Source organism: Chelonoidis abingdonii, chromosome 21, assembly GCF_003597395.2.
Source record: "Chelonoidis abingdonii isolate Lonesome George chromosome 21, CheloAbing_2.0, whole genome shotgun sequence".
Lineage (NCBI taxonomy): Eukaryota > Metazoa > Chordata > Testudines > Testudinidae > Chelonoidis > Chelonoidis abingdonii.
Window position 1 is genome coordinate 9,287,740 of NC_133789.1, and position 27,661 is coordinate 9,315,400.

The following is a 27,661-nucleotide window of genomic DNA, read 5'->3' on the forward strand; positions in this document are numbered from 1 at the left end:
GCTTTAAAATCTCTCCAACTCTTGATTTTGATAGACGCTGAATCCCTTGCACCAGAAACAAACTTGATATGCTTTTAGCATCACTAAAGGAAGGCTTCCTATTTCAAGTGCTAGTGGTGCTCACAGGCACTGCAGGAGTTATGGAGAGGCTAGAATATCTGTTAGAGGACCTAATTCTGCCCCCAGACTCACACACATATCGCCCATCAACCTCACTGTGAATTGTGTGTGTACCAATGGTTAGATTTTCAGCCATAAACTTCTATTTACTGTCTCTAAAACTTGCCTGTTCAAATTTGTTGGTCACTTGGGACGACAGCAGCAAACCCATGTCATTTGGGTTGTAGATTAGCCTTAAATCACAGTCCTCAAGGTAAAGTTCCTGTATTTTATCACTAAGTCCCTGAGCTCTCATTTAGCTTTTAGACACAAAAGAACATTTAGTTCCAGCTCAGAATAAGCCAGTTGCCCTCAGTAGTTCAGCACCACTGATAGCCTCTGAACAGACTGATTCTCTCCAACCACGTCACTATAATTAGGGCAAGTGACTTCACTTCCTAACAGCTTACTAAGCACTGCAGTACGTGGTTACTTCTCTTTGCAATTGTCTCTGCTTTCCGATTGAAACATTTAGTCCCCTTGTACAGTAATGTCTTGCTTCTCGGTAAAATGCTATTGAGGTGGAAGAAATCTCAATAGGCATTAACTTTAATGAACACTTGCTTACTTTACAAGGGATACTTTTATAATAGTTATAGAAAACTGTACCTAACATTTGAAAAATATCATTTGATCCTGGAATTGCTGGGCAAAACTGAACACTGAAGCACAGCGCTTGCAAACTACAGAAGGCCTTTGAAGTTTAACTTTTTCTTTTCAGGCTTGAAAAATGATTGAGACTGACTTTTATAAGTAGGACATGTGAAAGATTAATTGTCTTCTAAATTAGAAGGCAGATCCCATATGTAGCTAGAGGGGAGCTATCCAATTTGTCACAGAAATCCCACTGTGGCTTGTGAAAATGCTTGCTTACTCTGATGGCAATCACCAGACATTTGAGGGAAAATGGAGCATCGTGCACAACAGATAGGATTGCATAACTCTAAAAAACACGAGGACTGATTCACCTCTGTATTACTCTAATTCCATGCTAGTGTAACTCCACTATTTAATCATAACCATATACCATCACAGAACTGGAGTAACACATGGTGAACCAGGTATGTGATGTTCATCCAGACAGACCACCATGAACCATGCTTTTATAATAATTCCTAGAGACTGCTATATACTGGAAAGGAGGACATCCAGGCACTTCCAACCACCTTATATTTAGAGATGATAGGGAGGATTTTTCTTAGAAAATGTTGATTCATCAAAACAGAAACTTTTTGCGGCAACATACCAGTTTTGATTAAACTTTCATCAGAAAAAGTTTCTCAGGTCCAGAATGACATTGCTGATCAAAACCAGAGACCCCCTACCCTAGAAAAGCCAATAGCCTGGCCAGGAGGACACTCACCTGGGACATGGCAGCGCAGAGATATGAACTGGGGTCCCCCACATCATAGGTGACTGCCCCAACCACCAGGCTATTGGATATTCTGGTGTCTTTCTTGGTACATTTTCATGAAAAACTTCAAAAGAATTTGGTTTCATCCCAATGCGAAACAGGAACATTTTTGAAATCTTGAAAAGTTTTGCAGAAGGGGAAAGCCATCTCCCATACAGCTTTAGTTATAATTCCCCTTATGATCTGATTCCTTATAAAAGTAGTCGCATATGAACATTTGCTAAATTTCTGCACTCTTTTTATTCCTTTATCTTTTTAGGTGGCTGCCATCAGATCATCTTTTGAAGCATTAGGAACAAACCGACATGGTTCCCCTCCTCTCCCTGCAAAAGGCACATGCACACAGCAATAGGAGTAATGGATGAATATAACACTACAAATGTTGCAAACTAAATACTTCACACTCTAGAAATAACAGTACTTGACTAATGTGTCAATTTTCTCTAGGTCTAAGAGCACTGCTCTTGAAATATTTAGTCTCCTAGAAACTACAGATTTAAATCTCAGCAAGGTTGACTTAGCTCTTAATAAGCACATACACTTCATAGCATAGTTTCCTGTTTTGGTTCCTTCTGTATTACATTTTAAAAAATGAAGTCTATTTATTTTAGGCGGTTATAAGAAGACAGGCATTGCCAGTAATCCATTTAAACTAACAACCAATCTCTGACAGCGATCAATAAAAAGATGCTTCTAAGGAAGGTGTAAAATCACCTTAATGGACAATTATGTAACAACATGCTCACAAAGAGAATTTTTTTTTCTAACTGCTACAGCTAGTGGCTGAGCACAATGACTTTTATTCCTTTTTTTAAAATCCTAGTAAGTTTAACTGTAGATATTCTTATTATTCATATAAATGTTAAATCTTCTTTGAGATCTACAGATTTCTTTGCCTTAATATCTTCTGACAATGAGTGCCACATGTTAAATTATACATTGTGAAGAAACATATTTTCTTGTAATATCTTTTATTGGACCAACTTCTGTTGTTGAAAAAACAAGCTTTCAAGCTTACACAGAGCTCTTCTTCAGGTCTGGAAAACATATTCAGTGCCACAGCTAAATATAAGGTGGAACAGATTGTTTAGCATAAGTAGTTAACACATATTTCAAGGGACCATTCAACGTGAAGTGGCTGGTTAACAGCCTCCAGTCATAGGGGGACAGGAAGGGAGGGGAAGGGAGATGGGAGGGTGTGTTATTGGCTTATAGATTGCTGAAATAAACCATAAATCCAGTGTGTCTATTCAGTCCATGATTATTAGTATCTAGAAAAGTTATTAATTGAAGCTCCCAGGTTCATGTTTTGAAAGCCTTCTATAGGTTTCCTTTAATCACGAGGACTGAGAGGTCAGATACAGAGTGATCACTTTGTTTAAGGTGTTCACACACAGGTGATATCGTGTTTTTGTCTTTTATCATTTTCCTGTACGAGTTCACTCAAGAGCATAGCGATTGTCTGGTTTCACCCACTAATTGTTATTGGGGCATTTAGAGCACTGGACGAGGTACCGTTTCTCACCTCTTATTTGTCTCTGCTATAAATTTTACATTTCTATCTTTTTAACCTTTTCTCAAAAGGAAATATTTCCAGGCCTCAAAATATTTTTATTTCTCTTCTCAGGATCTTTTTTGTTTCTCTTAAATCCTTATTGAGATGAATGAACAGAACGAAATAATTTGAGCTACTTAGATACATCTGTTGCCCCAAGCAACACAGTAGCTATATGCCAGTATCCAAGGTGAGGGTATACCATGATTTTATACAGTAGAAATGTTATAGTCTTATCTCTTTCCCAGTGTAACCTAACATCTTGCTCACTTTTTGGATCACTGTTGCATGTCACGCAGATATTTTCTTTGAGCTGCCCTGGATGCCAAAGATCTTTTTCCCGAGTTGCTATAATTACTTAGAATCCATCAATAGTTATGAACAATATAAATGGTTCCTTCCAGTGTGCAATACCTACAGTACATGAATTGAATGTTTCTCAAGTGCATAGTTCCGTTAGGGCCTTTCAAAGTTCCAAATGGTTTTCTCTATCCCTAACTAGCCTAAATAATACTGTGTCATCCATAAATTTTAAATATATATTTCCATTTATAAGACAATTCTGTATTTTCAACATTGTTGCTACATTTACTGTTTAAAGCATTTGAAAAAGTAAACTTTACTCTACTGGTCTCATATTCCTAAAGTTTGTGAAGAATAGGAGAAAAAGGTTTTACTCTTTGGCATTTGTGATCTCTCATTAAGGATACGTCTTCACTACCGGCCGTATCGGCGGGTAGCAATCGATTTCTTGGGGATCGATATATCGTGTCTCATCTAGAACAGATGAGCCGTGAGGATGGTAGGTAACTCGATCTAAGATACTTCGACTTCAGCTACGCTATTCATGTAGCTGAAGTTGTGTATCTTAGATTGATTTCCCCCCCTAGTGCAGACCAGCCCTAAGGAAAACATGCTCAAGTAAGAAACAGTATATAAAAAGCTGCAACTTCTTAGCAATGTGGATAAGAAAATGTGTCCCTTGCTATAATCAAAATAATGCATTTCCACTCGAGTGCTATGTTTTGGAATTATAAATTGGGAAAGTTTTAGCTAAAAACAGCTCTATTCCTTATCTTCATTTCACCTCAACATTGGAGAGATTGCAAATAATTATATTCTTGCTCCAGAGGGCAGAGCACGGTCAGAATACCAAGCAGTCGTCTAGTTCTAGCTTTTTACACAGAGAATGCTTTCACTGCTCAAGCCACATAAACTAATGAATTAAAATCTAGAAAGGGCTTTTCTTTTTTAAAATTCAAGTGCATAATGGTAGCCAAAGTTTCAATCAGATGTCAGCATCTTTGCAAATTTATCTTTGCAAACCTCAGCAACATCCCTGCATCATGATTTATGCTGAAGAATTAACTCTCAGAGGGCTAGTTTAGTGGGATGGCAGCAGAGCTGTGACGTGCTGCAGCCCAGAAGGGTCTTTACTTTGGGAAATACTTAGGAAGATTCCCACTCTTAGGCCAGGTCTACACTACACACTTATATCGGTATAACTATGTCGCTCGTGGGTGTGAATATTTCACACCCCATGCACAATGCAATTATACCAACTAAGCCCTGGTATAGACTGCACTATATCCAGGGCTGCCCAGAGAAGGGGGCAAGTGGGACAATTTACCCCAGGCCCTGGGCCCTGCAGGGGCCCCACCAGCCCTGGCCTGGCGGTGGTCGGGTCTTCGGTGGTGTTTCGGCAGCGGGGGGCCCTTCAGGGCTGCCAAAGACATGGAGCAACTGAAGGGCCCCCCACTGCTGAAATGCCGCTGAAGACCCAAACCGCTGCCAGGTGAGTACAAGCACTGCAGCTCCCCAGCTTTCCCCCTAGATCAGTGGGAGAACTTCTCCTGGTGACTTAGCTACTGGCTCCAGGTGAGGTGGATTAACTATGCCAGTAGGAGAAGCTCTCCCATTGGCTTAGGAGCGTCTTCTCTGAAACACGAGAATGGCGCAGCTGCACCAATGCAGTGTTTTAAGTGTAGACCTGCCTTCAGAGGGATGTGGTTAGGGGTAAGAGAATCAAAAATGCAAGTCACACAAATGCCAGTGGATTCATATAGTAAGACTGACATTAAACTTGGACAAGGCTGTTTGACAGTCCTCCTGTCCGGAAGAGGATTGCTGCAATCACACCTTCAGAATAGAGGGGAGATAAATTCAATTCCCCAGGACTCCATTTAGACTAGCCATCAGCAGCTTACATGTGGACGTTAGGGAAATATGCAGCACTGACAGAGCAGGCACTGCTCACAAAAAACAAACCCCACAACAAATTTAACATGGTAAATTAAGAACTTGGCTTTTCTCTATCTTCACTAAGCACATGAATTGTGTTCAAAGAGCCTCTAAAACTTTTTCATGCAAAAATTGGTGCAGAGCCCAAGGTATCAATCTACTTCAGAGTGCAACTGTCACTGCTGTCTCTGTGAAGATATTTTCTTTTACTTATTCTTAAAGGCGTATTTTCAGAAAAGATGGGCTTTTAATTAAAAAAAGCCAACAAAAGGAACCATTTATAGTAGAAATCTCTATTCTGCTTTGAAGTATTCAATTCAAATAAGTGCCTGTTAAAAATACACTTTCTAACACAATATATTATACAGTGCATTTCAAAGAGAGCCAACAAAACGTACACAAAACACTACGTGAAATCATGAAAAACTTAATTAATGTGTTAAAGAATAAACATTTTACAAAAATCCATCTTCTCTGCTCCAAAGAGAAAAGCATGTTAACTCTTTGTCCCACTTGTGCCATGGACTGCTCAAAAACACTCATGGAAATCTATGACAACACAGAGCCGCCCCCTCTTCCCCCACCAAATTCTCCAGTCCCCCTGCAGGCCAACCTCTTCACTCCCTGATGCTGAAGGAATACAGCTTCCTTCCCCTCTAGGTTAGCTGATCTACAGCTGCCACTCTTCTTTGGGCATCCATAACTCCGGCTACTAACTCTACCCCATCTACTTACCTCCTCCCACTGCTCCAACTTTTTCACCTACCTGATCCAGCACTGGCACTACTCACCTATCTGCAAGTAACAGCCTTCTTTCACGTCTTAAAAAATTCAAGAGGGGGTAAATTCGATAGTGACATGCACCGCTAAAAATGATAGAATTTATTTTTACAAATTCTGTTCAGTGTAAAATCAAAGAGCAAAGAAGGGTGCTGAAAACTTCAGTCTGAAGAAGAGGAGCTTTCCTGAATCACCGGAAAAATAAAAAATGGCCAATCACACTTCAGAGGCGCAGACAAATTTATTATTCCAGTATCAAGTCAGTCCAAAGAGGAACCAAAAACTACATGAGAGCTTTTATTTGATCACAAAGACAAGCTAGACAGTCATTGCTTTGTCATTCTACCAAAGCAGATGTAACACAGGCAACGAGTAAGAAAAATAAGCCTTTCAACAACAATACATACTTCTCTGGTACTAGCATGGCCTTTTTTACCACCATATCTGAGCACCTCATGGTCTTTAATTATTTATTTTTCACAATAGCCCCAATTTTCACACAAGGAGCTGAGGCACATAGAGACGAAGTGACTTGTCCAAGGTCACACAGTATGTCTGTGTCAGAGAGCAGGAAATTAACCTTGGATCTCCCAAGTCCCAGGTTAGAGTCCTAACCAGTGGACCACCCTTCTTCACTCTCTTTTTTTCAGTTTTCACTCTCCCCCCATCACATCTCAGTTTGGTAGAAATGTTCTTAGCTTATTCTCCCTGTGTGGGGAGTGAGTCTACTGTCCAGAGCAGAAGACTAGGTGCCATTACTACAGAACTGGGATCCAAAGTCCTTAATCAGGCAAAACTCCCATTGAATTTAGTGTTCACCCAGCGCCCGGCTGCTTCTCTGTTCTTGAGACATCCAGAAAGTTGAGCTAAGTTCAATGAGTATTTGACAAGAATAATTTGGTATTTGTATGTATTTTCAGCTTTGAGCCATTTCAATATGTGAATATCAGCAAGTCATGTTAGCAGCTGTAAAATTAGGATAATATTACTTACCTGCCCTACCAGGGGATTTACAAGGCTTATTTAATGTTTCTAAAGTACTTTAAGGCCTCACAGGAAAGGTGCATAGAATACAAATTATTTTGATCACTATTATCTAATATGGTAAGAGAAGCTATTGTCCCTTAGGAAACTTGCAGCTCAAACAGGAAAATGACAGAAACTATCACAAATGGTATCAGCTGATCCCATAAACATGTATTGCTACTGTGTAATTATGACCCACAGTTTAATAATAAGGTATTATCATCTTTTTCCTTTTGTGAAAATCATTCCATCTCTACCACACACACCCCATGTGATAATTACAAAAACTCATGTGCTACATCACAACCAACCAATCATGGCTGTACATTTGTAATGCCGAAGGAGATCTCATACCTGATTCTCATCCTGCATCTCCATGCTGTACTGTGGCCCCGGCTGTACCTCTGTGACTTTCTCTCCAAGGAGGAAGCCCAGGCGAGTCATGAGTGTGTTTGCTGCCTCATCTACGGATGGAGGGGGTCCCAGCTCCTGCTCAGCGTCACCTGAACAACAAGAAAAACATAATTTATGATGGAAACTGTTTAACTTTACTATTGTTCACCCACTGTTTTAATGGGCACAGCACTCCACTATACAGGTTTTCAGGTCACACACATATTTTCTCTGTCTCATTCAACATTATTCGCTGGACATTCATTGGTTTAAATTGTCACGATGTATTTCTTTTAATACTACCCTTTATTCCTTCTCTCTCTGCTTATTCTCAACAAGTCATTTTAGGCAAGATGCAGACAGTCATCCCTTTCCCCGAAGTTCATGACAAAGCCCTCTAGGCTCAACCAAGAGATGGGACTTTGCTAAAATGCAATCCTGAAACCATGCTCCTCTCTCACATACACAACCAAATGAGTCACCTCTATGTCACCATTTGCAGAGAACTCATGACTGTATGTGAATTGTTTGATATTCTGTTAGCAATGCACTCAAGTGGCATTCATACCAGTAGGCCCACAGTTTTAAGCAGCTGAAATTCATTATTTCATAACATGAAGGGACTTGTTTAAAGACTGATCTATTTTTCATTAGGAAAGGTAGAGTAGACCTCAGACAGGTCAGGCATGTTAGTTACCTGAGGTATAAAATGTACCTTTTTTTTTAGCAGTGAGGACAAGTCACGGGACTATGTGCTGTACTGGAGACTGGTTTGGAGTCTAAAAGTGCAAACGAAGGGACAGACTGCATAACAACCTCAATTAATTTCATGCATTGCAGTGGTGCATGGAGAGAAAAGAAGTTTCTTCAGTAGCCAGGTTCAAACTATAAAGCTCTATATAGATCAAACCAGTGCCTTGAATTACACTTGAAAGCAGAGGGGAACCCAATGCAGTTTGCTGAGCACAGGTGTAATGTTTTCATACCAATCCATTTCTCTAGCCAAGCAGATTGCTGCATTCTGGACTATCTGAATGAAACAGGATTGAAATACATCAGGCTGAAATGCATTAGTATGATTAGTTAGTTTCAGCAGTACTTCCAGAGTACACTGGGTACTTTGTAGAGTTTGTGGCAGAACAGCTAGTTTCATCGGTCTCAAAGTAGAAACTGCTCTCTAAACATTCAGACCTTGATCATTTGAGTCTGTAGGTTTAAACTTGCACACATTCTTCTATTCTATATTAACCTTAAGAAGCCTGCAAGTGGTATAAAACTGTCATTTACCTCTCAAATAAACAAACTGATGAGCTTATTCTAAGTCATGCATCCGACGAAGTGGGTATTCACCCACGAAAGCTCACGCTCCAAAACGTCTGTTAGTCTATAAGGTGCCACAGGCCTCTTTGCTGCTTTTACAGATCCAGATTAACACGATTACCCCTCTGATATTCTAAGTCAGATCACCTTGAAATGGCTTAATGTGGTCTCATTATATGGAGGATAACAGATGTCTGCACAGTCATTACAACTCTAATTCACTTGAAAAATTCTGCGGACGTCACAAAACACGAAAAAGCACAATTCAAACGATTTATAAATGCCAGCCAAGTCCCGAGCGAGTCAAATTTACCACAGTCACCAAGTGTTATTTTATATAACTTTCAAAGTACAAAAAACTTGGAACTCAAGCAAGATAGTGTAATACTGGATTATTCTGCCTTTGGGCTTCATTTTTTTTTTAAAAAGTTTGAAACATTTAATTAAGAGACAAACCAAATCCTAGACTTGGCTGCAAGGATAATGCAAAAAGAACCTGTTACCCCCCTTTCATAGATGATGGTAAGGTATAATGCCCACTCACTGAGTTCACTGAAAGGGCATAACCATTTTATCCTCCATCACTATTTAATCTATCCCTTGAATACTATGGACCAAATTTTGTAAGTAATATCCAATATATCAATGATAGCATCCAATTCTAAGCTCTGCTACATGCATGCAAGTCACTGAAGTCAATGGGACTGTGTGTGAGAGAGATCAGAATTTGGCCCATAGGCTGAAGTTCTGGTTATGTGTCAAATCAACTTGCACATTTCTACATAAACATTACAGTAATACAGTAATACTAGAGACAAAGCCAAAATATCTCTCTGCAACTCAATCCATTAGAAGGGAGTTGGGGGGGGGGGGCTAGGAGACTGTCATTTTATGTCTAACATGCTATGCATTATGTCTTCACAAAGAGGCAAGTTAGAAAGAGATTTCCATCTCGTGTGATTAGAAGAGGGTGTAAATTATGCCACTACTATATTTTCAAAGGCACCACACTAAAAGGTAAAGTAATTTTTTCCCAAATGCAATACACAAAGAAATACATTCAATCAGTCACATTCTCCCCCCTAACACCAACTCTGTCCTTTACATATTGCTCATCAGCTTTAGAGCAGCAGAGTATTTTAACAAGGGATTTTGTTTATGCTTTTTTTTGTTCTTCAAAGTTTGTTTCTTGGTGACACAGCCTCCAAAAAGTGCAGTAAATCCAATTGCAAAAATTAACCATTAGCTATGACTTGGCACTGAAAATGTTATATTATAGTTATGTCTGTGCCTGGGCACTGAAACTGGTGGAAAGTGACTGGATGTTGAATTGCATACATGCTCTGGAAGTGAAAAGGCATTTACAGAGGGATGAACGAGAAGATAGGATTGAGCCCTTTCTTTACCTCCCCTATACTGTTCCAGGAAGGCTACAGAGAGGAAATGCTTTTTAGTCCTCTTGCCTCCTTTTATCTTCATCACCTTCTGAAACCTTCTGTCCACCCCTAACCTTCCCAAGGCTCCTGATGTCCACCCCACACCCTGGCTGCTTGTACTGGACTCCAGTGGTGAGCTATTGGTCCATCATCATTCCGTTGTTTATGTGCAGTTGTATTCTAGAGGTATATCCCTGAGTCTGTGGCAGGAATTCAGGATGGTGAGATGACTCGCAGAAGACAGGAAGTCCATTTTTTCCCTTGAGCGCTATGGATGAAATTCTTAGATTCACAACAACACAAAACACACAGCCTAGGGAAAGGCAGAGCTATGGTGATTGTGAGCCACTTTTGCAGCCCCTCAAATCCTGGGCTGTCCCAGAAGCGAGAGAGAACCATGAAATAACCGAGGTAGAGCCCTGAGGATTACTTCCATTTTGACAGCCTATCACCGGAGCCTTTCTGCCCAGAATTTCCATGGTACTGCATGGGGGTCCCACCCTGACATATCTGATCTGTTAAGAGTCTTTTGTATAAATAGGGTACACACTCCAAATGCATACTGTATTTGTTGCAAAAACCCTAATGAAATTTCTCTGAAAAGTAAATTACAGCACAACAGCAGAATACAATGTTAAGTTACATACCACGTAAACTATTTACAAGTGATGTACACATTTTCGGGCAGGGAGTTGTATGCAGAACATCAATCTCAGAGTAAACATTCAGCGCAGAGTTTGTAAATATATTGGTTAGTGTGCATCATACATGCCATTATTTTTATAACGATACAGTATTTACCTTCTTCAAGATATCTGCAAGATTTCCTACATCCAAATACTGCAGAGCTCATGGAAGAGTTAACTTCAGTTAATGGCAAAGAGCCAGTTTTTAATGGCGATCACTGTTTGACCACCACTGCTCTGAATGGAATGTTAGATCTGCTCTGGTGTTTGTGACAATGGCCCCGATCCAGCAAAAACTTCAACATGTGCATAACATTCAGCAAGTGTGTAGTCCCATTGACCTAGCAGGACTCAAATTACATGTGTGCTTAAGTGCTCTGCTGGATTAGGGCTGATGTCATTCTCTGGTTACTTGGAGGCAACGGAGTATACAACCTGTCATTCTACTACAGCTAACAGAGATTTCCCTTAGCTTAAGTGATAGGGCCTGGTTTTTGGACTAGGAGGCCCTTAGTTATAATTCCCAAGTTAAAGTAGTCATGGAATCAATACGAGACAGAACTCACTGAAAATGTGATTTATTATGTGCCAATAATGTGCTTGGTGCTGTACAAGTTACAAATGCAATTACAGTCCCTGCCCCAAGGATCTTATTTATATGCAGCATTAACCTGAAAGGTTGATCAACTTAACAATGCATATTGAAGTGACACATTCTCTTGCAGTCATGATCACTGTCCATAGTAATAATGGAGTTTGGTTGCTGAGGTCTACCACAGGAATTCTCAACATTTTTCTTTCTGAGGCTCCCTCAACATGCTATAAAAATTCCAGAGACCAGTGCGTGTGTGGGAGCAGTAAAGGGCTCGTGGCTTCAGCTGCTGGGATGGGGGCGGGGGGCATGACATTGGGGCTTTAGCCCTGTGGAGCACCAGGGCTTCACCTGCTGGCCAAAGGAAGTGAGAGACAGATGTGCCTGGGGCATAGGCATAGTTTGACTTCTATTTTTGGTGGGCGGGGGGTGGGAGGGGGCAGGGCCTGGAAGGGCTTGGGCCAGCTCTGCACACCAGGGCCCAGGGAGGGAGAGCCACATCCACCCCCAACTCACCTCAGCAGGCCACCCCATCTGTCTGGGTTGGGGTGAGGGTCAGGGGCACAACCAAAAATTAGAAATCAGAGGGGGAGGCTCAGCTCACAAAGTTTGAAAACCGCTCAGGGTGCAGACAGGAGGAACTTAGGGCTGTGTGCAGGCAGGGGGCAGCCAGGGACAGTCTGCAGCTAGGGTAGTAGTTCAGGGTGCAGCGAGAGGTGTAGTTAGGGACAGTGTGTGGGCAGCAGGCAGCTCAGGGTGCAGAGTGAGGGATAGTTAGGGACTGTGTGCCAGGAAGGTTGCGGTTGCTGCTCCCCGAGGGCTCTGCTAGCCCCAGAGCTGGGTCCACCCACCCACTGGCTACATGAGCAGTCAAAAGGGGGTGGGAGCTGAGGAGCCGCCACAGTCCTGGGCACCAGCAGGAGGAGGAGACAGGGGAGCGCCGTGACTGCCTGCTCCATGGCACTGCACCAGCCAGAGCAGCCGCCACCCTAAGCTGTGTGGCTCCAGCTTCCTGCCTCCGATCTGGCCAGGGGGGTGGAGCCTCGGGGTGGGTGTGGGGAGGTGGTGTGGAGCTGCCCCCCGGGACTGCACCGTTCTGGCACTGCTGTTTGGGGGTATCACCTCCTTGTGCCCCCCATCTCTGCCCACGGGCTCATAAAGACAGCCAAAGGTCCACCTTGCCCAGTATCCTGTCTTCTGACAGTGGCCAACGCCAGGTGTGCCAGAGGGACTGAACAGAAAAGGTAATCATCAAGTGATTCATTCCCTGTGGCCCATTCCCAGCTTCTGGCAAACACAGGCTAGGGACACCATCCCTGCCCATCCTGGCTAACACCCACTGATGGACCTATCCTCCAGGAACTTACCTAGTTCTTTTTTGAACCCTGTGATAATCTGGGCCTTCACAACATCCCCTAGCAAGGAGTTCCACGGGTTGACTGTGCATTGTGTGAAAAAATAAATTTCTTTTTGTTTGCTGGGCCCCCGGCTGAGAACTGCTGCTCTATCACATCACATAACAAGAAAAGATAAAGTACCTTTGTTATACTTGTCCACATTCTTAACTGAGGTGCAGCTATAACAAATGTATTGATTTCACAAAACCTTTCTACTGTGATGATAAAAATAACTGAATTTATTGTTTCCCTCACTCAAAGAAAAAAGGCAAAACTGGGTTGTGATAGAGTTATGATTCAATAATTCAAAAATAGCTAAAACATTTTGGGCTCAACTGCCAATTCTGAGGAAAGCAGCTACTATTTAATATGTAAAAAATATAACCAAAACATTATCTTTCAGACATAAAGAGCATTTATCTCAAAACAATGGGAAAATTATATATGGTGCAAGCATAAAAATAAATACACACATATATATATTCTCCAGCTTTAGAATGGTGGCTGTTCATAAAGTGACGAAAAATGCCATCTGCTATTTCTTTTTTTAAAAGCAAGATTAGCTAATCCTTTAGTACAGTACTGTGTTTAAAATTATATATCTAGCTTTAAAAGAATTTGAGCTTCTGAAGAATGTCTCCAACACCACCACTGGGACTTATACTGTAGTGTTCATGTATGGTGGAGGTATAGCTCCCAGGTAGAGCATTTGACTGCAGATCAAGAGGTCTCTGTTTCAAATTCAGGTGCCCCTCTTCCTTGTTTTTATATTTTGACTTTAGTAAAGTTTTTGATACCTAGATGAAGCTGCTAAAAGATGAGTGCAAAACTGTTCCCAGAGAGTAATCATCAGTGGTTCACAGTCATGGTGGAAGGACATAATGAGTGGGGTCCCGCAGGGATCAGTTTTGGGTCTGTATCTGTTCAATATTTTCATTAATGAGTTGGATAACGGTAGAGAGAGTACATTTATAAAGTTTGCAGATGATATCGAGCTGGGGGGGTTGCAAGTGCTTTGGAGGATAGGATTAAAATTCAAAATGATTTGGACAAACTGAAGAAATGGGCTGAAGTAAACAGGATGAAATTCAATAACGACAAATGCAAAGTACTCCATTTAGGAACGAACAATCCGTTACACACATACAGAAAGGGAAATGACTGCCTAGGAAGGAGTACTGCAGAGAGGAATCGGGGGTCACAGTGGACCACAAGCCATCTATGAGTCAACAGTGTAACACTGTTGCAAAAAAAGCAAACATCCTTCTTGGATGTATTAGCAGGAGTGTTGTAAGCAAGACATGAGAAGCAGGGGTGAAAGTAACTTACAGGACTTACTAGTACTGCTGGGGTCCTGAGGGGGCATGGTCTCATCCGGAAGAGGCGTGGCTTCTCAAGATTTAAAGGCCCTGGGGCACCAGCTGTGGCTGGGAGACCCAGAGCCTTTAAATCAACCAGGGGCTCCCAGATGAAGAGGTGACTGGGAGCCTGCAGGGGCAAATTAAAAAGCGCGAGGCTCCGGCGGCTGGGGGGAACCCGGAGCTTTGCGGGACTGGGGCAGGGATTTAAAGGGCCCAGAGCTTCTGCTGCTGAGGGGAGCCCCAATCCCTTTAGATCTTGGCGGGGAACTCTGAGCCCTTTACATCCCAGCTCCGGCTGGGATTCAAAGGGCTCTGGGCTGCCCACAGCCGCGGGAAGCTCTGAGCCCTTTCAATCCCCGCCATGGAAGCCAGTGCAGTCCAGCACAGCTTACTGGCTCTTACCGGTATGCCGTACCGGATCGGACTGGCTTACTTTCACCTCTGATGAGAAGTAATTCTTCCAATCTACTCTGCAGTGATTAGGCCTCAACTGGAGTATTGTGTCCAGTTCTGGGCACCATATTACATGCAAGATGTGGACAAATTTGAGAGTCCAGAGAACAGCAACAAAAATGATTAAAGGTCTAGAAAACATGACCTACAAGGGAAGATGGAAAAAAATGGGTTTGTTTAGAATGGAAAAAGAGAAGACTGAGAAGGGACATGATAACACGTTTCAAGTATGTAAAAGGTTGTTACAGGAAGAGGGTGAAAAATTGTTGTTCTTAACTTCCGAGGATAGGACAAGAAGCAATGGGCTTAAATTGCAGCAAGGGAGGTTTAGGTTGGACATTAGGAAAAACTTCCTCTAACTGTCAGGGTGGTTAAGTACTTGAATAAATTGCATAGGGAGGTTGTGGAATCTCCATCATTGGGAATTTTAAGAGCAGGTTAGACAAACACCTGTCAGGAATGCTCTAGATAATACTTAGTCCTGCCATGAGTGCAGGGGAGTGGACTAGATGACCTCTCAAGGTCCCTTCCAGTCCTATGATTCCATGTATACTGTAGTATCCACACAGTGAATTTGAAGATACTTTTCTACTATGGAAGGAGATTTTACCCTGAAACATGATAGTTATGATAAGCAGCAGGTTTACTGAGTGGTTAGGGTTCAGCCCCTGGACACAGAGACCTAGCCTGAAATCTTCTTGTGTGGCATTGGGCAAATCAATTAGCTTCTCTGTGCCTCAATTCCCCACATAAGTTTCTTAGATAGAAAGTTTCTGCATCTATATAGAAGTAGAAGAACATATTTTCTTCTCCCTTAGGAAGTCACGAACTGAAGCAAAAGTAAAAAGGCTGAGGTTTGAGTAACAGCATAAGAGCTTGGGAATTCCCATGCCCAAAGAGACAAAAGATTCATCTAGTCTACTATCCCACCTCTGAAAAGAGCCAATTGTAAATGCTTCAAATAAAAGTGTGTCCCACAGTATGCCAACATTTTTATGGCTGACTTAGAACAACGCTTCCTCAGCTCTCGTCCCCTAATGCCCCTACTCTACTTGCGCTACACTGATGACATCTTCATCATCTGGACCCATGGAAAAGAAGCCCTCGAAGAATTCCACCATGATTTTAACAATTTCCATCCCACCATCAACCTCAGCCTAGACCAATCCACACAAGTGGTTCATTTCCTAGACACTACTGTGCTCATAAGCGATGGTCACATAAACACCACCCTATACCAGAAACCTACTGACCACTATACTACCTATATGCCTCCAGCTTCCATCCAGGACACACCACACGATCCATTGTCTACAGCCAAGCTCTAAGATACAACCACATTTGCTCCAATCCCTTAGAAAGAGACAAACACTTACAAGATCTCTATCAAGCATTCTTAAACCTACAATACCCACCTGCTGAAGTGAAAAAACAGACTGACAGAGCCAGAAGAGTACCCAGAAGTCACTTACTACAGGACAGGCCCAAGAAAGAAAACAACAGAATGCCACTAGTCATTACCTTCAGCCCCCAACTAAAACCTCTCCAGCACATCATTAAAGATCTATAACCTATCCTGAAAGATGATCCCTCCCTCTCACAGATCTTGGGAGACAGAGCTGTCCTTGCTTACAGACAGCCCCCCAACCTAAAGCAAATACTCACCAGCAACCACACACCATACAACATAAACACTAACCCAGGGACCTATCCATGCAACAAACCCCGATGTCAGCTCTGTCCACATATCTATTCAAGCGACACCACCATAGGACCTAATCACATCAGCCACGCCATCAGGGGCTCGTTCACCTGCACATCTACCAATGTGATATATGCCATCATGTGCCAGCAATGCCCCTCTGCCATGTACATTGGCCAGACCGGACAGTCTCTATGTAAAAGAATAAATGGACACAAATCTGACATTAGGAATGATAACATTCAAAAACCAGTGGGAGAACACTTCAACCTCTCTAACCACTCAGTGACAGACTTGAAGGTGGCAATTTTGCAACAAAAAAACTTCAAAAAAAGACTCCAAAGAGAGACTGCTGAACTCGAATTAATATGCAAATTAGATACAATTAACTTAGGTTTGAACAGAGACTGGGAACGGTTGGGCCATTACATTAATTGAATCTATTTCCCCAAGTTAAGTATCCTCACACCTTCTATGGGTCATCTTGATTATCACTTCAAAAGTTTTTTTTCTTCTGCTAATGATAGCTCATCTCAATTGATTGGACTCTTCCTGTTGGTATGGCTACTTCTACCTTTTCATGTTCTCTGTATGTATAAATATCTTCTTGCTGTATGTTCCAGTTTATGCATCTGATGAAGTGGGCTAGAGCCCACGAAAGCTTATGCTCAGATAAATTTGTTAGTCTCTAAGGTGCCACAAGTACTCCTGTTCTTTTCATGTTTACATAATGTCTCTTACTTTGCAATGCTTATTGAGCTCCGGGATGACTTTTCTCATTTCAGCTAGTCGTTAGCTCTGACATAGGGGGGCTGGTATCCTGCTAGTGTTGTCCTAGCTTACATTGCTGCACTTTCTATTCTTATTCACACAAGAATCTATTCTTTTAAAAATGTTACTAAATTATTTGTCTTCAAAGTATCTTGTACTAATGATGTGCACAGACTAACTAAAAATGGCATAAAACCCCTTTCCCTTTATCCATTTTTAATTTTTTACCTTTTAATTTCAAAAATTAAAATGACTCAGACTTGGAGTCTTTCAGCTAGTGGATATGGGGTCAGAACTGAGAGACTAGTATTCATGTGTTTGCTGCCAGCCCAAAGGCTTTGTTACAAATGTGAGTGAGAGACTAAACATATGAAGCCTGAGTTGCTGAGGGCCCCATCTCTCGCTGACATCAGTAAGAGTCATTAAGAGTCCTTACCAACTTGCAATCCATCCCTCAAAGGGGAGGACTGGGGTGAGAGAGAGAGAAGGAAATTGTGCTAACCACTATACTTTTTTTTTTAAAGAACAAAAATGAAAACTATTATCCCTGTTTTTGCACTGTAAGAACTTGACAACTTTTGGGATTCTTTGATACTGAACATTCCATTATTACCACAGTGTTTTAATTAAATGAGATGAGACCAACAGTATTCAAGAAGTTGCAAAAGAAACTTAATCCAACTTTTACACGATTGATGAACAGGAAAGACACACTAATAGTTTCTGGCTTTTGTCCTGAATCTCCAGAAGTGACAGGTAGCTGTGCTCTGTATGACTCACACTGCTTTATGTAAGAGAAATAAATAACAGCTTTTACACAGATGTGAAACATGTTGTCCTTCTGTAGATTAAAATACCACTCATGTTTACACTATCTGGTGTTTTACTGGCCAGGTCAGAAGAATCTTGGAAGGAGTAAATCAGAGCATTTAAGTCTTAACTTTGCTGAATCCACAGATGGAATTCAGGAGCAGAAGAAATAAAGTAATTTCAGAAACCAGCATGGTACCAACACCCAATTCTCTAGCATGGAAATTTTAAAAGTGAAGGCCTGAGTGAGAGCCCTGGGAAAGCACAGCCAAGCAGTACTAGCTACTCAGACTTCTGTATTCACAAGTGTCAAATTCTACCTTGCAGCTACTCTTCCACAAACTCAATGAAGTCTTTGGGGTTGCACAGCTGCAACTGAGGGCACAGTAGCATCCAAGAAACCTCTTGAATTAAAAACAAACCTGCCTCCCCAAGCCTCTGCAGCTGGTTGCTCTCCCTACCTTGTTAGGCAGCACAGCAGTGCCCCTGCTAGCCACCTGACAAACAAGATCCACAACCCTGGATTGTTGATAAAGAGGAGAGTGCAATACTCTGGCTGGTTCTGAAAGCTTCAGAGAGCCCATGTGTTGCCAACCCTCTAGATTTTACTGAGAGCCTCATGATATTTGGGGTATTTCTCAAAGCCCCTGATCCTGAAGTCAAGTAATTATATGGGAACCTCAGCTTTCATCAAAAAAAAAAAAAAAAAAAAAAAAAGATTCTAGCCCTCATAGCAGTGGAGAAAAGATGACCCAGTCTCCTCCCCATCTGGCCATCAATCTGGAAGGAGAAGGAAAGGAACTCCTGGAAACTTGGCAAAAAGTCTGCCAAGTAGGAGGCCTGCTGGGGTAGGAGTGAAGGCAGAGGACAAAAAATGGATCAGCTGTCCAGGGAGTAGGAGAAGGTTAATTGGCTCAAGCATCTGGAAAACCTGAAAGTCAATTAGCTGGGGAGGGTCTGGGTTGCCTGTGTGAGGAAAAGGTCAATTGGATGGGATGGATATTGCAACAGAGGATGAACTGCTGGGTTTAGAGAAGCCATTTATTTATTGGGGGTACCTATGAGGCAGATGGATTGAATAGCAATTGGGCAGCAAGGTCACATAGGATAGACTCTGGAGGAGGCAGGCCAGGAGGAGGAGAGGAGAAGGGAGCAGATGAAGTATGAGGAAGGGGGGAAAAGTGATTGTTTATTTAGGGCAAACATTTCAAAAGCACTTAAGCAATTTAGGAAACCAAGTCCCATTTTCAAAAGAGACAGACACTTAGGAGTTAAAGTCCCACTCACTCAGGAGCCTCGGTCAACCATGAAAATGGGTTAGACTCCTTAGAAGTGTAGGTGCTTTTGAAGATTTTACCCTTTGGATTTATACAAAAATGGGTAATTATCCTTACACTCTCACCAACTTTCCCATTTCTTTAAAATACAGAACAAACCCCACATACTAAAGTGCAGCAGTACAATCCATTATAACTCATCATCAGCAAGCTAAGCAAGTTGAAAGCTCAGATCCCCCTCTCCCTCCCCTTCCAGCAATTCATCCTATTTCAAGTATCTGGGGAAAAAAGATGAGCTTAGCAGCGTGTCCTGAAGGTCACCAGACTCAGGCTGTTTTAAAGTGAATTTCACAGCACAAGGACTACACGGAAGATGTCGTGCCTGCAGCCCTTGTGTGTTTGTAATGGTACGACTTCAGATTAAGTGCCTTTGCTGATTTCAACTGTGGGAGCATGACACAGGTAGAGAGACGATCTCTCAGGTAGGCAGGTCTTAGGACACTTCAAAACCACACTTTTTATCCAGAAACCCACAGGTCAGTGAGGATCATGGAATACTGGCTGATTATGAACGTGGCAAGATACTCTACTTTATTCAGCAGGGGACACTACATTCTGCAAAGGCTTCAGTATGCTGCATGGTTGCAAGCACTCAGAAATTTGAAAATGCCAGAAATAACGAAGCCTGTGAAAACTTACATTAGCCTTTTTGTGGATATACATTATGACAGTGTCTTTAATTACATGATCTCACACTATTTTTATTTAAGATATACTAGGATCCAACGAGCAGAAAGCCCTGTGGAGCACCTCAGCAAGATTCTCAGCCACCTTCCCCTATTCCAGTGGTTCTCAAACTGCGGGTCAGGACTCCAAAGTGGGTCGCCAAATGGGGTTGCCAGGGTCAGCATTAGACTTGCTGGGACTCCTAGCAGAAGCTGAAGCCTAAGCTCTACCCCCATCTGGGGCAGCGGGGCTTAGGTTCTGGCCCCCTCTCCACCCACCTGGGGCAGTGGGGTTTGGGTTCCACCCCACCCAGGATCATGTAGTAACTGTTATCAGAAGTGGGTTGCAGTGCAATGAAATTTGAGAACCTCTTCAATTCCGTACCTTGATTTCTATTCCTATCAGCTTTGTCTCACTACAGATCTTTAAAGTCCACAATACTTGCTGTCAGCAGTAGCAGGTTAGCAGATACAGAGTCAACACAGGGATCCTAGTGACTTATCAAGGTCCCCAAAAGCTCATGCAGACTTTACGAAGTCTGGCAAACCTTGGATTGAGAGCAGGAGTCAAGGTACTACCGGTAACATGGGGAAGCAGAGGAGACTGGAGAGTAAGGGGAAATGAGTTGGAGAAACAGTTTTGCAGGCCCTCTTGTTATCAGATGCGGACCCTGCCAAGCCAATTTGCAGCAGCCTCAACAGTGAAGTGCAGAAACCTCAGACCACCTTCAAATCTGGTCAAAGGGCAGTCTTTAAGTGACATGTGACACTGTCTGTCTTTGGCCACAGCTGCATGTGGGATCCTCTCATTGGCCTCAAGTGTGAAGGCCAGCTGCAAGTAGACCCTGGCCCAATCAAAATCAATTCACAAAGGTCCCCCCAGCAGCCGGCCTGGGTGGGAAGTGGAAGGGGTAGGACCAGAGCCGGAGATGAAGGGGCGAGGCCAGAACATCTTCCAATCATGCTGGGACATTGCCCTGTAGCACGCCTGGCGGTGGCAGAGACCAGCCTCCCACCCAGACTTGGCGTTTGGGGACAGCGGCTGAGCAAGCTGAAAACCTCCTCTCCCCATTCACATTTGGCCCCTGTCCCCAGAAGCTGAGTCTGGGCAGGGAACCCTGCTCCAACCAGGCTCTCTCCTAGGCAGCTGGCTACTCTGCACAGAGCAGCGACCAGGAGTGGCTCTGTCCTGCTCCCTGCCCGGGCCTGGCTGCCAGGAAGAACAGCCCAATATGCTGGGCAAAGCCACTGCAGCAGGAGGACAGAGTCCTTACCCCCCTGCAGGTACCGTAGAGCAGGGAGAGTGGAGGGGCCCCAGCCTGGGGGCAGGGAGGAGACACATGGGGAGGTCACGTGTCCTCCCCTTTAGCTGGTGCCATCCTAGTATGGGGAGGCACGAGTGGTCTATGGAAGGGCCATTGAGTGGCATGGCAAGTCAAAGCCAGGTACACACATGGTTGGATCAGTTATAAGAGACTGGTTTCTGATGACATCTCTGCAGACCATTCTCCAGGCTCTTTAAGCTGGGGTCAAAGGGAAGCCCAGAGAGATCAGTTGCTCTATAGGCATTGCCAAGGGACGTTGAATTTCAGGTGTGGTGAACGCCACTGATGGTGCTTGCCCACCATTCACTTTTATACACTAGCACATTGTAAGTCCCAAATCACCCTACAAATCCAAATAAGAAAATAACTGCAGAAGCTGTGTTGGTTCAGATACTAAGGGAAGATTATTGATAGAACTTCCTGTAGACATTGCTGGCACTGTCAGTGAGGCCAAGAGGTTGAACTCTTCCATCATATAGTATTAAAGGACTCTCAGATTAATGAGATAAGTGGTACATAAATACAACTTCATTTTAACAACGAGATGATACAGCCAGGGCCGGCTCCAGGCACCAGTGGAGGAAACATGTGCCTGGTGCGGCATATACTAAGGGGTGGCATTCCATCCATTCTCGGGGTGGCTTTTTTTGTTTTTGTTTCGGCAGTTCGGGCAGCTTTTTTTTTTGCTTCAGGCAGCAAAAATGGTAGAGCCAGCCCTGGATACAGCTTTAGACACTTCTGTTAACAGGAGGGATAAGGTGGTGAACTTTAAAAAAATCAGCCTCAATATTCAGGAGCCAAAATTACAATGTTCTATGAAGTTTGGTTTGGTTGGGCGGGGGTGGGGGTTTGTCCAGGGGAAGAAACTCAGTCAAGAACAATCTAACTTAGTAGCTTTCTCTTGAAGCCCATGGGTTTTACGTAGATAGGAAAACAAAAATCATGGAAAGAATCCCACTAAACTAGATAATATGCCAGGGTCCTTTGCTTCATCAACTATGCTATCAATTCATTGTTTGCAATTAATTCACTTAGGAGATTAGATAAATTAATTTAGAAGGTAGGCTCAGATATTTGACTTTTAAAAAAACGTTTCCTGAAGTAAAGTTCTTTCTAGGTCTTCTGTCAAACATCAATCTATACGGGCACTGAATCCACTGATATTTCCCAAGAAACTCTTAGAATATGAAAATACATACACTAGTATTTAGAAAAAATCTTTTTTTTTCCCCAAAAGAGACTGTGGCCGCAGTCCTATAACCCTTATGCACACGCTTGACTTTATTACAATGAACTTTGACTCTGACTTTCATCAGGGCCAATTCTAGGACAATTAGAGGAAACAGTCTTGACAACTATATTTTTTCTCTCTTTCAAGATGAACTATCTATTTATCCCATTTCATAATTTAATGTATGTTACATACAGCTCTGGCGAATTCATTATTTACAACACAACCATTTGCTAATGAAATTGTATCCAACCCAATATTGTCGTTGCAAACTAATGATGAGTCAGAGCTGGTTGAAAATTTTGTTATGAAAAGATTTTGGTTTCGGCTGGAAAATTGCTTTTTCCAAATAACATTTTTTTCTGTAAAAAAGTTCACATTTATTAAATTGTTTTTCATAAAAAAATCAAGTTTTTTTAATACTTTTATTGAAAATATTGATTTTTTTCTTTATCAGGACATAGATTTTAGTAAGTGAAAAAAATTATAACCATTAAAAAAAAATCATAAAATGCATGTTCTTTAAAAAGCGCACTTTTAAAAAAAGAAAATAAGGTTTCATTCATTTTTCAGCCAGCTCTGCTAATCTCAGAGGAGGAGTACTCCACTAACTGAAGATACAACATTTTAAATAACACTAAGAAGAACCACAAACCAGGAAAAGGGTTTTAATAGACAAATATTTGGGGATGGAAGGGTGTGGAGTTAGTATACCTGCCATCCAAATATTTTCATTTAGGGTATGTCTACACCAGGGCTCTCAAACTCAATTTACCTTAGGGACAGTGCTAGTCCTCAAATCCTACAAGAAGGCCAATAATGTCACCACCTCCCAGCCCATTTCCCACCTTTTCCCCTCACTATCTTGGCCTCATGCCATCCCGGCTGCCTCTGCCCAGCAATTAGTGATGCTGCCTCCATGCCTGCCTCTACCTGGCAACTAGTGATGGTATCTCTGTCCCTCTCCCCCAGCCAATGGGAGCTGCAGGTGGGGAGGCACCCCTGCAGCAGACAGAGCTAGCAGTGGGGCTGCGTGGGTCTCTCCTCGGGGGAGAGGGGCATGTGAATCTCTCCTGCCTGCTCCCCCTCTCCCCGCCCGGGCCGCAACCACGAGGGCCGGATGAAATAACTTTTAAAAAAGTTTCCATGGGCCGCAGTGAGGAGGTTCTTGGGCCGCAGATGGCCCATGGGCTGGGACTTTGAGATCGCTGGTCTACACCATAAATGAAAATGTGATTGCAGCATGGGCAGGCACAGCAGTACTATCTTTAATCTAGTTACCACAGGTTGCAACAGAAGTATGACACAGCAACATCAACCCTGACACAGGCAGCAACCAAAAGATATACCAAGAGTTTCTGTGGGGTTTGTACTGGCTAAGCTAGCTCACAGTGCCATGTTTTCACTACCACATTTACCAACATCAGCTAGATTAAAGCCATCATGGATACATCTACCCATGCTGAAATCATACCTTCATTTGTGATGCCAGAGTACCTCTACAGATGAAGGAGATTCTGTTTTGGAAAAATGCAAGAATTCTCATCAGAGCCAATGAATATTCTATGTAAGCCACATATGTTAGGAGTATCTTTCACAAGAACTACCCTCATTTGAAATGACTTACACTTCACAGCACTGCACCAAGATACCTCACACTTAGGCAGAATTGAGCCATCAGCAGAACCCTCCCAAGAACTGTCTAACATTCAACAAATGTCCAAAATCCAAAACATTCACTAAGTAAAATGCTACAAGCAACATGCAGAATGTTGAGGCTGCAGCCCATGCTGTGCTCTTAAGTAAATACAGAATCGTTGTTTCAGCCTCAACACACCTTCAGCTAAAAATTCCTTAAAACTATTTACATTATTGACTGGCTTAATAAAGAACTACCTGGTTTCATCTGTTTTTAAGACTTTCTATTGTGGTACCATACATGAAATCAAATAAAGCAATCCTGATTCCCTCAAATGAAATGAATAACCCCACAGTATTCCCTAAATAACACACATTTATAAAGTTTCTCTTTACAAAAAAAGCACATAAAATGAGCAGTGTTTCTTACACATAGTACAGTCTAAAAAAATAATTTCTCTTAGCCTTGTGAACTCCTATATTGAAATTTGCCCCACATATTACAGCAGCATTTGCTTTAAAACCAAATGAGGATAATAATTTCTTATTGAGTTTTATGACCTAGTGTGAAGGCTACAATCATTGTATCATTTTTAGATGAATAATAATGGCTAAAAGTAATGCTTACAGTGCAGCCTTATACCAGAGAGTGATTATTATTCCTTTAATGGTCAGTCTTTTGCTTCTGAAGAATGACGCCTAATATTACTTAAGTTAAATCTGAAATCTGAATTAATTAAGGTCTAACCTTGATGAATCAGGATATTGGTTCATGTAATGAAACTCATCATACATTTTACTTTTAAAACACTGAACATTTAATTGAATTACCTTAAATGGGAAAATTCTAGTTATGTTGGAAAAGGCAAAATAGGTATTTCCTAAGAGTGAACACACGCAAAATGACAGAAATAAATCTGAAAATTACATTGTCAGTAGTTTTGATTTCAGATTATGTTATTTGTTGGATTGCTGCCCCAAAAATATTCTCCCACTAGGTGGCTTGAACCTGTGGCCATGTCTACACTTGCAAAGTTTTTGCACTGTCAGTTTCAATGGTGATAGTGAACTGGTGAAAGAAAAATGCTGGCTTGTGTACTCACTGACCTCCGAGGTGTCAGATAGTGTTTACATTTGCAGAATTTCCATCATGGATGAGAGCAGTGTACTAAGGGCAGCTATCCCACAGTGCAGCTCTCTCCATTTTGACTATAGGTGTTGTGGGAAGAAGTGGGGGGTGGGCGCAGGGTCCAAACACGGGATCGTTTGCTCCGTGGAGCAGCCATGGTCACTTGGCCAGATGAGCACTTGCAAACAAAACAGGAAAACGAGTTTCAAAGTTCCCAGGGCTTTACAGGGGGAGGGCTGGACATCTGTTTACCTGACGTCAGAGCAGTGTTGCTGCTGGCCGGAGTGGTCACCCTAGGCACTGTGAAATATTGTCCGGAGGCTAAAAGCTGCTTACACAGGAAGAACGTGTCTCCACTTTCACGTCACCACAAAAGGGTCACTGGTAAGACCTGTGCGCTTCTCGTGGAGGTAGTTTTCTTTTTGCGGTGAAACTTCTGAGTTTCACCGCAAAAAGTCATTGGCAAGTGTAGATGCTCCCATGGTTTTTGCACAAAAAAAGGGACTTTTTGTGTTTTAAATGGCAAGTGTAGATATGCCTTGCATTGTTAATACAGAAATCTGCTTTGCACTATTCTGTATGTATTTGAGATATTACATCAAACAACATCCAATTCTGTTTCTGGAATATGTTAGTTGGTTGTTTATTATTCCTATGAAAACACTGTATCAACCTCACACTAGTGTAAATTGTGTGTAAAATGCTTTAAGCGTCTACACATGATAAAGGGCAATGGGGAATCACACCCACTAACCTAAATTTTACATAATTTTACACAAACAGACCAGGTGCATTTCTAGAGCTTACCAATATCAATGCTCTGAAGATAAGCCAATCATGTATCTGATTATCTTGGAGACTGACTTTTGGTATGGGTTATGGGAGAGTTCTACAACTGGCAAGAGGACATAATAACCATCTGCAACTTCGGTGAATGATTTAAAAGCATGAAAGCGCAAATCCTGATTCTAGCACTTAGTTCAAGAAGCAGAGTATCTGTAGGGAGTTCTGTGGAGCAGAAGGGAAGGAATTCTGCCTTACAGGACATGGAACTACTTAGTAACAAACTGCTTTGCTACCTATCACTAGCCAATGGATTCACTGGCCCTACCCTCTCTGCCCTCACCTAAAGCCCCTCTATGGCAGGGCTGACGGGGTCCTGGCATCCTGCCCTACTTTCCAACCCCAAATCCCATACAGTATACATACCAATTCCACCGCAATCAGTGTCCTTTCTGGTTGTGTGTTTGTATGCACCACAAGACCATACAGAAGTTAGTCTAATCATAAATATTACCTCACTCTCTCATATCCAAGGACCAACATGGCTATAACAACACTGCAAACAAACAAAAGACCACAAAGAAAAGTCAGATGACCTAAATCTTAAGTGGAATAGGCAAACCTCTGTAATGATAAAGAAATTTCTGTGCTGTGTTCTGACTCTGAGCTTCACTAAGCTATATAGCTAGCTAGCTTAAACACAAAAGTGACTAACCTTCCAACTGCCAGTCCTCATATTCTGTGTATTGCTGCTTGCTGGAATGAAGCTCTGGTCTCACAAGCAACAAGACTGTCTACTAAACCACTCAAACATTTCCCCAACACATTGGCTTCTCTTCCATTGCAGTGAGCCTCATCATTACTTCCAAATATTATGACATTTTCTTACATGAATTCCACAGACACTCATTATAAAATAAAATTAAGGACTATGCCCACCATCACATATAAATTTATAACAATTCCACTTCTTCCAGATGCCATTAGGCTGATGTTTCCCTCTATCCACAGAAAGACATTTTTAAAAGACACCGCATTTAAACTGAAAACAGATTAACATAATTTAGATGCTACCACAAAAATCAATATCCACTGTGCTTTATGCTCTGTATTCAAAATTTTCAAAAAGCTCTGGACTCATTTTTTATCTTAGATTATCAAGAAAAATCAGCTACCAGTTAGGCACCAAGTAGCACAAATGTGAGCTGCTGGGGCCTGTGCACTTTTGAAAAACCGGCCCTTTATTGAAGTTCCTAAAACGGAAGCTGAACTCTTTGGAAAAATCTTCTACATTTTGCTGGAAGGCAGATGTGGAGGAAGCAGAAGGATGTATTGGGATAGTCTTTTAGCTGATGTAAATCAGAGCTACAGTAATTAATATCAACTAAAATTGTGGGACCTATTGTTTTCAAATGATCACACTGAAGATTAAATATGGGTTTCTTCACCCATCTTTG

At 42.1% G+C, this 27,661-nt stretch overlaps 1 protein-coding gene across 13 annotated transcripts in view; it reads right to left on the minus strand.

The window, feature by feature from the left end:
• The window catches only part of TANC2 (tetratricopeptide repeat, ankyrin repeat and coiled-coil containing 2), a 631,424-nt gene that overhangs the window by 164,091 nt on the left and 439,672 nt on the right, over positions 1–27,661 (minus strand). For all 13 annotated transcript variants that reach the window (XM_075059590.1, XM_075059589.1, XM_075059588.1 and 10 more), the window contains one exon: positions 7,530–7,678. In XM_075059590.1, the coding sequence (XP_074915691.1) occupies positions 7,530–7,678 (149 nt within the window). The remainder of the gene's footprint in view (positions 1–7,529; positions 7,679–27,661) is intronic.